This window comes from Corylus avellana, chromosome ca6 (genome assembly GCF_901000735.1).
Source record: "Corylus avellana chromosome ca6, CavTom2PMs-1.0".
Lineage (NCBI taxonomy): Eukaryota > Viridiplantae > Streptophyta > Magnoliopsida > Fagales > Betulaceae > Corylus > Corylus avellana.
Window position 1 is genome coordinate 17,710,348 of NC_081546.1, and position 11,025 is coordinate 17,721,372.

The 11,025-nt window shown below is 35.7% G+C and overlaps 1 protein-coding gene across 1 annotated transcript; it reads left to right on the forward strand.

The window, feature by feature from the left end:
- The first annotated feature begins 1,805 nt into the window (after positions 1–1,805).
- Positions 1,806–10,341, forward strand: LOC132183772 (T-complex protein 1 subunit gamma-like). Its single transcript, XM_059597186.1, has 14 exons — positions 1,806–1,865; positions 2,032–2,213; positions 2,308–2,369; positions 2,472–2,544; positions 2,666–2,733; positions 2,889–2,958; positions 3,255–3,323; positions 3,419–3,490; positions 7,460–7,533; positions 8,241–8,903; positions 8,976–9,101; positions 9,261–9,365; positions 9,455–9,529; positions 9,942–10,341. Exons 2-14 carry the CDS (start codon positions 2,189–2,191, stop codon positions 10,128–10,130), a joined length of 1,671 nt encoding a protein of 556 aa, XP_059453169.1. The 5' UTR covers positions 1,806–1,865; positions 2,032–2,188; the 3' UTR covers positions 10,131–10,341.
- The last annotated feature ends 684 nt before the right edge of the window (positions 10,342–11,025 follow it).

Here is an 11,025-nt window from a genome sequence, read left to right on the forward strand (position 1 = left end):
TCCTTTCATTACGAATAATTACGCGGTTTAGCTAGCCTAGACGAGGATGCCTTCAGATCCGACATTGGTGATTGCACAGGACCTGTTCCAAGTCATTTTTGAGGATATTGACTTTGTTTGGTTGATGTCCATGTGGGTTGATAGATGAACCACCTGAGCAGATATGGTCAAAATTATTATTTCTCTAGCCCTACTTAAGCTTAGGATCTGACATGTTGATCTTTTGTAAGACAATTATCATTTGGGGAATGTAATATTTTGTTTTGGTGATCGATACATTTGATGACTTATCTTTATATTATGAGGTTATTATGTTTACTCTGGTGTATGAATGTGTGGTTGTTTTAGTTATTTCTCTCTACTCCTATAGTTTAAAAGTCTTCCGCTGAGGTCTATCGTATAGGAGAGGTTGTGATCCTTGAGTCTTGTCCCGTGAGGAATAGGGCTTGGAGACGAACCATATGGTCAATTACCAGTTAATTGATTTTCCCATCGGGGTCATTACATAGTAGAACCCGCCCAAGAGCCGATAGGGACATTTTCGTAATTTAGTGTTTAATATGATTTTGCATACACACTAAATACCGGAAAATGTTTTCCAGGAAAATAGTTTCTTCCTGAAAACATTTTTTGACGTCGGGGACTTGACCGGGACCCTGCTTGATTTTCTGTACATGCCAAATACTAGAAAATGTTTTCTAGGAAATCATTTTCAAGGAAAATGTTTTACGCCAAAATCTCCATCAAGTCCCGGTAAGGTCCTGGGTAGGTCTCGATGGGGTGCTGGTCGATTCCAGACAAGGTCCTGGGCGAGTCCAGTGAGATCTCGAGCAGGTCCGGTCAAGTCCCAGGTGGGTCTCGGGGAGGTCCAGTCGGGTCCTGGGCAAGTCCTGGGCAGGTCCTGGGTAAGTCCCAACGAGGTTCCAGGTAGGTCTGGTTAGGTCCTAGTCAAGTCTTGGCAGGGTCCGTCGATTTGAGAATGAGATGCTCAAACTGAGAAAATGGTTTACGATTTTCAAAATTGGAAACCATTTTTCGAAATTAAAGAAGAATTTTTGGTCAGAGGAAAATATTTTCTGTTGACTATTATTTTACGTCGTACCAAACACCCGAAAATACAGAAAACATTTTTCGTAAATCACTTTACTGCGAAACAAACGGAGCCTTAGTTTTTGTTGCTGTCCTTGTACCATTTCATCTATAAAAAAGAAAGAAAAAAAAAAAAACACTACATGTAACGTCCAAGTATAATAGCTACGATTAATCTCTCTCGCCTACGTTTTTCAAACAAAGAAAAAAGGAAAAAGGATATAGCGGTAAGAAGGCTATAAACAATAATAATGAGATTTGGATCCCCTCATGTTTTAAAAAATATGAGATTCTCATATTCCAAAATTTGAGTCATCAATTTCATCTAACGATTTAAATAAATATAAAAGTTTGTGTTACCGAGATAAGTTGATTTGACATATTAAAAACTAAAATTTATTACTTCAATAACATACAAACTTTTGCATTTATTTAGTCGGTTAGATGAAATAGAAGAATCAAAATTTAAAATATGAAAATCTCATAATTTAAAAAATTCGTAGATATCTCAATCCTGAATAATGAGCAAGAGTTTGATGTCCTCTGATCACCATTAATGACTTCAATTTATCAAACCTCATGAGTTATACAATACACCACATGTAGCCACTTCTAGTCCTTCCCGCTGAAAGCAAAGCTACAAGTCGTTCAGTGAAGTTAGAAAACGCCTGTGCTACGTATCGTTCCTAAGTCGTTTAAAAATGCTTGTCGCTTTATATAACCAGACCTAAAGACTTCCTATGCTCCTTTCAGAACTCGCTGCAAGACAGCACAAGGTAAGTTCGCACTCGCACTCACACTCTCACCGTTTGCATTTTCTCCTGATTTCGTGTTCAATTTCTAGGGTTTTGTTTTCTCATTTATATTTGAATAATTTTCGTTGCTTTTGTTGCCTTGGAGTCTGATTATTCGATTTTTGTTTTTTTGTTTGATCGGATTTAGAAGTAGCTGCGTTTCTAGAAGGTTTGTTACTCGAAATCTAGGGCTTGATCTTTTCTGTGAAGAGATTATAGGGAAGCTGTGAGGTTTTCTTATTTATTTCTAGTGTTAGGGTTTAAGACGAATCGTAGAGGGAAGTAAGAAAAAGAAGAAGAAAATCATGCACGCACCGGTGCTTGTTCTCAGTAAGTGTGATCTGCATTTCTTTTTCTTTTTTTTTTGGGTTTATCATCTGTCCTTGCTTTAAGTTAATGGATTCGATCAAATGAAACTGTGCAGAGGACTCTTTGAAACGCGAGTCCGGAGGCAAGGTGCAACATGCTAATATCCAGGCTTCCAAGGTGCGATATTCATTTATTTCCGTAGGTCACATTGTATTGTGAATTTTCATGATTTTTTTCTTTTCTATTTTCGTTTTGTTTAATTTATACTTGGACGGACAGGCTGTTGCTGACATTATTCGCACTACATTGGGTCCAAGATCCATGTTGAAGATGCTACTCGATGCTTCTGGAGGTAAAGATAATGGAATATCATTACGAATATTGTCATTGCAAATCAAAGATTTTCGACAGCATTTTCTGTCTTGGCTTCTTATTTTTCTTTTCTTTTCTGTTTCCAACTTTGTTGCTATCAGGAATTGTGGTGACTAATGATGGAAATGCTATTTTGCGTGAGTTAGATATTGCACACCCGGCTGCAAAGGCACTCTCTCTCTCTCTCTCTACTGATTTACGAAATTGTTTGACATAAATTCCTTTTTTATTGCTGTAAACTTTTATTTCTCTTGGAATTCTGGTGTTCCATCACTATCTAGTGTCTATGCTTCTGATGTATGTTCCATTTTGTGTTGGTAGCAGTCAATGATTGAACTAAGCCGCACGCAAGATGAAGAAGTGGGAGATGGAACAACATCAGTCATCGTTCTTGGTATGTTTTGAGCATACAATATTTTGTCATACTCATCTTTGCAACACATGTTTCCTTTGTGGAGTGTGACAGATTGTTCTTGTCTTTTGTGTGAGTGATAGTTTTAGAGAAGTCTGTTTCTGATTGCTCCAGTTTGACTTCACAGTTTCATGACATTTAGCCTGTGGGTTAATTAGCTGCATATATACTTGAGTGAGGATTGCAATTGCTTGTGAAGAACGGAATCTATTTTTGTGGTACAATGTATGTTAATAATATTCCTTGTTTCTCACATTTGGGCTAAAAATTTGTTGAAGCTGGTGAAATGCTCCACGTTGCAGAAGCATTTATTGACAAAAATTACCATCCTACCGTTATCTGCCGAGGTAATGTTACTATACTAGTACTTATGATAGTTCTTTTTTGCTTGTGGCTAATCACTTTTTATTAATGATATGTGCAAGCTTTATTTGATCTACAGCCTACAACAAAGCTTTGGAGGATGCCATTGCTGTGCTTGACCAAATTGCGATGCCCATTGATGTGAAGGACCGTAAGTTTTTGTTTTTTTTAGTATTGATTTCTCAAGAATCTGTTGGTTCTCAATCTGAGATGTTCAGTTTAGAGCATAGTTTGTCCTTTCCTAAACCAGGAGTGAATTGCTTGATTTCCGGAATCTTCTACCAATTATGTTTTCCTTTTCCTCTTTATTGGAGGAACTTATGTTACTTAAGAATGACAAGTGTGTATTTTTTCACACAACTGCATGTTAGATTAGTCACAGGATTTTCTGGCATATAATTTATTTTCTTTCTTTACTTTTTTCAAATTTAGTCTCTTCTATTATTATTATTATTTTTTTTTTCACTTTTTATCGTTGATTGATTGTTGGACTTCTGATTTGGCTCATTTTCAACAATCAACTCTGAAAAATTTGACATTGGGCAAGCTTGTAGAGATACAGTGATGATTCAGTGTCCTAGGTTGTATCCTTCACCTATATCAATTAGTTTGAAGGATGGTTCTTGACCAGTAGCATCTCCCCATCTCATAAATAAGGGATGAGGGGCTAGATCACAGGTTCAACCTCATATGCATGTGTGGCTAGTGCAAAAAAGAAGAAGAATAAGAAGAATTAAGATTAGGATACTGAGCAACAATATTAGAAGCCAACTTTAGGTACTTACGCACTTAAGTGATCAACTTGAGCAACACCTGAGTTGTCAGACAAGTAGTTGCTTCTTATTTATAACTCTCTCTAATGAGCAATAGCTAGACAAGTACGCATCTTTTGTTTTGTTTTGTTTTTGTTTTTTTTTTTTTTTTTTCTAGGGAAGTAGTTCACAACTTATTTGTGGGAATATGCATCCTAGCCATTGATGCTAGCTATCTCAATGATGTAGGGTTGCTTTTTGATTCCAAGATTAGGATTTCCTATGCGCAAGCTATACCAATGACTACCTTAATCGTTGCTAATAATGTCAACTATCTTGTTTTGAGGACCGCGAGTTTAGTGTTCCACAACTAAAGTCCTCCTTCTTGAGTTCTGTTTTAGATTGGGTTGTATCCTTTGTTCCCAGTTTCACTTCCTCTAGATTATTGATATATGTTGATTACTTACCAAAAAAAAAAAAAAAAAAAAAATTCACTTCCTCTAGTATTGTAGATCTTGTTAACTTTTTAGATTCTCGACCCCATTATTATTCATAAAAAAATAAAAATAATGTCAACTATCTTGTTGCCTCTTTTACTCCTGACAGATACCATAGAAGAATCATCCTCAGTGAGAATATCTCAAGAAAAATCTTCATTTTAGTATAGATAGATTTATAAAGCAGTATGAGAGTTTTTGAATTAGAGATTAGCTTCTTTAATAATAGTTTATTTACCATTGTAGCAGTCATCAATTTCCCAACTTCCTCTACTTTCTGAATCAGATACATTTTGATGGTCAAGGAATATGAGTATTGGTGGATCGTATATTGCCCATCATTTGTATCTTCATAATAGTATGAAATTCTGTCTTACAAGTCACTGTTGTGGTCCTGTCCTTTTTTAGCTCAGCAACTTTCACGGGCACTTGTTAACTAACTCTTAATGTACTTTTACTTGGTCTGTCTCTAGCCTGGGTCCTCTCTCAGGTGGTAGAGATAGGGTGGGTTGGATAGCCTGTAGGTTGATATCTTGTTCAAAAAAAAAAAAAAAGAAAAAAGAAAGGAATGAAAAACAATAAAACAGAAGACAGTCTGTTCAGGTACCTTTACTTATAAAAAAAAAAAAAAAAAAGTGTCTGTTCAGGTACCTTTGTTTGGTGGCGAGGTTTAAGACTAGATTACATTACCTTTTGGAGCTTCCTTAGAATTACTTAGGTGGTGTTTGGTAAATGGGTTGGCTTAAACACTGTAGTTGATGTAGATTGATGTGAAAAAAAATAAGAATGTTTAGTATAAAAAAAATGAAAAAGTGAAAAAATTTCGTTTTGCAGTGATTTTTGTATTTGAATAATAATAAAAAGTGAATGATTTGATATAAAAAGTGAAAAAGTTAGAATGTTTTGAAGTTGATTTTTTTGGGAAATTGTGATGAATAGTGTATGGGCCAACTCCAACCCTTTTACCAAATAAGGCCTTATAAAGTTCAATATCACCTAGTAAGGTACCAATGTGGGACTTAGCACCCATGAATACCTTTATAATCTATCCATTGTATGTGGGTTATTAATCTTCTCAATGTGCAATGGGATGTTACATAGGTTTTTACTAAAGCTTTGAGAATGATGGAGCTAGAAAATGTTGGGATAGTGATCTGCTTGCTGTATAACAGTAAATATAAAGGCCTAGAAGGGCAGAAAAGGAGTAATCCCAGAAATAAGATGAGCTTTCTTTCAAAGTAGTGTCTTCCCAGGTTTTCATTAATCAGGTATAGAGAATACTATCATGGGGAGCATGGACATTGTAGTATTTGGCTAAATAAGGCTCCCTTGAAAGTAGTGTTCTTTGCTTGGTTGGCTACCATAGGAAAGAAACTCACTATGGATATTTTAAGAAAGCAGCATGTCATGGTGGTTGTTTGGTGTTGTATGTGTAAGAAGAGTAGGGAGTCAATGGACCACCTTTTACACCATTGTGAGATGGTTAATGCTCTATGGAATATCTTCAGCCTTGTAGGTTGGCTTGGGTTTGCCTAATCAAGTGGTAGACCTTTTCGCTTGGTGGAAAGGGTAATTTGGTAGGCTTCAAAATTTTGTGATGTGGAAGGTATTTTCGTCTTGCCTTATATGGTGTCTTTGGAGGGAAAGAAATGATTGGAGTTTTGTAGACTGTGAATGGACGGTGGAGGAATTGAATGATTTATTCTTCAAGACTTTTTACAACTGGACATTTGCCTTTGATTTAAATATTTTAAACTTTCATTTTTTTTCTTTATTTTTTTTCCTTCTTCTAGTTAAGTGTGTTCTTGAACTCTTCTTGTGTGCTTGGGTTGTGCCTTTTGTGTTTTTTTATAAATTTTGGTTGCTTGTCAAAATAGTTATAGAGAATACAAGCCTAACTTAAGTATAATGCTCTTATACATTCTACACAGGCAGTAACTACTTTCATAAGTTTTTAGATAATAAATTAAGAGTCTAGTAAGAGTTTTGACCATACTAATTACATTTTAAGTTCTCAAAATATTGAAATCAAAAGACTGATTATATACCCTATCTTCTTCCATTTTTCACAAGATATTTCCTTGATATAATTGTGAAAAGCGAAATGTATAGGTATAGCGTCCTTATGCACAAACTGGTGTGCTTTGGGATGAAAGTTTCTTTTTTATACGCTCTACATTGGTCAATTTCTCTCTTATGTTGGTCAAGTATAGCTATTTCATTTCCATTGCGGAAAACTACAGTGCCTGCAATAGCTCCGTTGGGAACAAATGGCCATAGCTAGGCGGAGTATTTGGAAAGTTAGTTAGGCAATACAAGGAGAAGAGTAATCCATAAATGTGAATCTAGGTGTTGAGAGTACGTTAATGACCTATGGTTTCACTAAAGTTAATGTTCTTATAGATTGTGAAGATTAGGATTATTGCAATCCACGTATTGGAAAAGAAAATTATTGGGTTGAGCAATCAGATAAACCATCCTGAATCTAAGCTTTATCAGCTCATTCATTTTATTTAATATAATAGAATGGTAAGCCAAGCCAATTAAGTACTTTTCTGGTTGCAATTAAAGATCTTTAACAGAAGCTAGAAGTAGTAATTTCTTTGTTGGAATAGTTTCAGTACTCTCTCTCTCTTGCACACACACCACCCCACACCTACACACACATGTACAGACCACATAGACACATCTTTCATTGTCTTATTATTGCACACGGAAGTTGTAACATTTATTTATGATGAAAAAGGCTTGTAGATTCCTTATGTAGAACATAGGCTCGCTTTTGTATTGTGCACATAATGTATGGAATTATATTTTTTGATAAGTAATAACCAGTCTTATTAAAACATAGTGTATGGAATTATGTGGCAGGTGGAACAATGTTGGGGCTGGTGAAGAGCTGTATAGGCACAAAATTCACTAGTCAGTTTGGGGATCTAATTGCTGTAAGTATCTTCTATTTTTCAAGGTTGTTCATGTGGGTGTCTTGATAACTATTCTTTTCTTTTTTCCTTTATTCATCTTAAAGCTCTCAAAAAATGCTTAGATCCTTTAGATGTTGCCACACAATGTGGGTACGCCTTTGTCTTTGAGACATACAAAATTGAGATATGTGCCTTATGCTTCAATACGGGGGTAAGATGACCTGTGGAACCTCACGTTGATGTCATTTTTCCTAACTAGTTAGCTAATCTTTCATTCGATAAGTATACCGCATGTTTATTGTTTTTCATCAAAAGAGTCAAACTCTTTTAAGACATAAGATTTGTGATTCTCCTGGTAAAGAGATTTGTGCTTCAGAGTTTTTATTTATTTTTATTTTTTATTTTTTTATCAATTCTTCTTCTCCCCTTAAATATAAAAGTCTGGATCTAAAATTTGTTATGATCTTGCATTAAAATTGTCGTCTGTTTCCTTACCTTTTAATGTCAATAGAATATCCTTTTGCATCCACCTAAATTCCTGCCAAGTCATTGTTATATTTCACTTCTTTTTTTCTTTTTTCTTTTTTTTTTTTTTTTTTTAAAAAACATTGCGTGAAGCATGACCTCAGCAACCACAAATGTCTCTTTTATCATTATATGGAGACTGCATTTTAACATTTACATCAGCTGTTTTAATTAATATGTTTATTTCTTTGGTTAACTTTCAGGATCTAGCTATAGATGCCACCACAACAATTGGTGTTGATCTTGGGCAAGGCTTGCGCGAAGTGGATATTAAGAAGTACATTAAGGTTGAGAAGGTCCCTGGTGGACAGTTGGAAGATTCAACAGTTCTTAAAGGAGTTATGATTAACAAAGATGTAGTTGCCCCTGGCAAAATGAGGAGAAAGATTGTCAACCCACGCATCATTCTTCTTGATTCTCCCCTAGAGTACAAAAAGGGTGAAAACCAAACAAATGCTGAACTGGTTAGAGAAGAGGATTGGGAAGTCCTGTTAAAAATGGAAGAAGAGTACATCAAGAACCTTTGTGATCAGATAGTGATGTTCAAACCAGACTTAGTAATCACAGAGAAGGGTCTTAGTGATTTGGCATGCCATTATCTGTGCAAGCATGGAATCAGTGCAATCAGAAGGTTGAGGAAGACAGACAATAATAGAATAGCCAAGGCATGTGGTGCCGTTATCGTGAACAGACCAGATGAATTGCAGGAGTCTGATGTTGGTACCGGAGCTGGGCTGTTTGAAGTGAAGAAAATTGGGGACGAATTTTTTGCATTCATTGTTGACTGCAAAGATCCAAAAGCTTGTACTGTACTTTTAAGAGGTGCCAGTAAGGATCTCTTGAACGAAGTGGAAAGAAACTTGCAGGTACTTAATGAATTGATCATCAAATTATTCGGTTTGGGTATTACTGTGTTCTGAAGCCTATTTCTATTACAGGATGCCATGTCTGTAGCAAGGAACATAATAAAAAATCCAAAACTTCTTCCTGGAGGTGGTGCTACTGAGTTAACTGTCTCTGCTACTTTGAAGCAGAAGAGTTCATCTATTGAAGGCATAGAAAAGGTGAGTGGTCATCTCTTGTGTTATTTGGTCCCTATCATGTAAATCCAAGTCTGAAGTATTTTTAAGGACAATCATTTTTAGTGGAAAAATTAAGGACAATCACTTTAATGATTTTATAATGCTTAGCTTAATTGTTTATGCTTTGTGGTTGTAAAACAGTGGCCTTATGAAGCTGCTGCCATAGCTTTTGAGGCTATACCCCGTACTTTAGCACAGAATTGTGGGGTGAATGTGATTCGAACTATGACTGTTCTGCAAGGAAAGGTAATCATAGCACAAGAAGATATATGGAGTTGACAAATATATTTTAAAATACATACCTGTTCTTATTTGTTGGTTTTAAACTACTGTAGCATGCAAGTGGTGAAAATGCCTGGATTGGCATAGATGGAAACACTGGAGTTGTTACTGACATGAAGGAGCGGAAGGTACGTTGAAATTGTTCTATGTGGGCTTTTGTTCTTATGTTGTTTGGTGTAATTTCTTTCGATCACTAGAAATCCCAACGGTAACAGAAGGAATGTCTTTTTTTTTTCTCTAAATCTAGCGTATGGACCACAAACTTATCTGAAATGGTTCAGTAATTTCTTGAAATAGTCACGAGTAGCAAATTGTTTCAGATGATATGGAACGATGGAACTTGATAGCTTCATATTAATATGCACTTTTTGAAGTCTTTAAGTTATTCATTAATATTTTAACTTAATATAGTATTATAAACCAAGTTTTTTTTTTTTTTTTTCTTTTTTTGGGATGAATATAAACCAAGTTGTGTGTGTTTTGCTTTCAAATATGCTAGCGAATGAAGTGTCAAATGTTTGCTTATTCAAATGTTGTCAGATTTGGGATGCCTACAACGTGAAGGCGCAAACCTTTAAGACAGCCATAGAAGCTTCTTGCATGCTTCTTAGGATTGATGACATTGTCAGTGGGATCAAGAAGAAGCAGCCCCCTGGTTCTCAGGCTCCATCAAAGCCTAAGATTGAGACTGAAGGAGATGCTGACAATGAGCAAATACTCCCCGACTAAGGCATGAGAACAGTCAAACCGTCTCTGTTTATTCAAAGTATTTTGTAGGAAGAAGCAGTTGGTCTTGTTGGCTGTACAAGGGCTTTGTTGGGCTTTGACTTGAATGCCCTGAAAATTTTGGATCCTCGCATGTATGTTCTGTTGTTTGAAACCTCTCGTTTGTTATGGGAGCAATTGTGAACTTAAAACAATTTAATTGTGATTTCTTTCATGAACAGCGTCAGTATTGTTGAGTGTTAAGTGACAAACAAGGTTGCATACATGGCTGAAAATGAATCCCTAGTTTAGTATAATGTAGTGTTGTTTAAGGTCGTCGGTCCAGGCTCAAAGCTGACATTAGTATATTGAGCTTAATTTTTGGACTAATTCTAGAAGTCTCTCTTGTGTCACACTCCAAGAACAAGGTGATTTTTAAAGTTACCATTCTAGTTGTCGGATTTTCTGTTTAGGATTTGTGTTGGGTTGCTCTTTGTGATTTTGGTTGTGCTGGCCTATTAGGAGGAATTTTGTGGGTTTTGTTGCGAATTGGTGATGAGGTGATTTTGGGTTTTTGGTAGAGGGTGATTCTATTTGAAGTGGTTTTCATTTTGGAAGTATAATTTTGGATTGGGTGTATGGCCGAACGGGTGTTTGGGTTGAAGAATTTCGGTTGTGATTCGTTGCTGTTTTGCTGAAAATGGTTATGAAGAATTTGCAGAGAGAGGGAGTGGGTGGAGAAGGAAGAGGGGGATAATTAATTATCTTTAAAGATATGTTGTTTAAGTTGAAAAGAAGGGAGTTTTAATCTGAATCGTAAATTAAAATAAGTACCGTTATTTTTCAACCGCATCCTACTTTAAAAATAATAATTAAGATTTAATAAAGTAATAAACTTTAAGAAACAAAAACTTTAAAA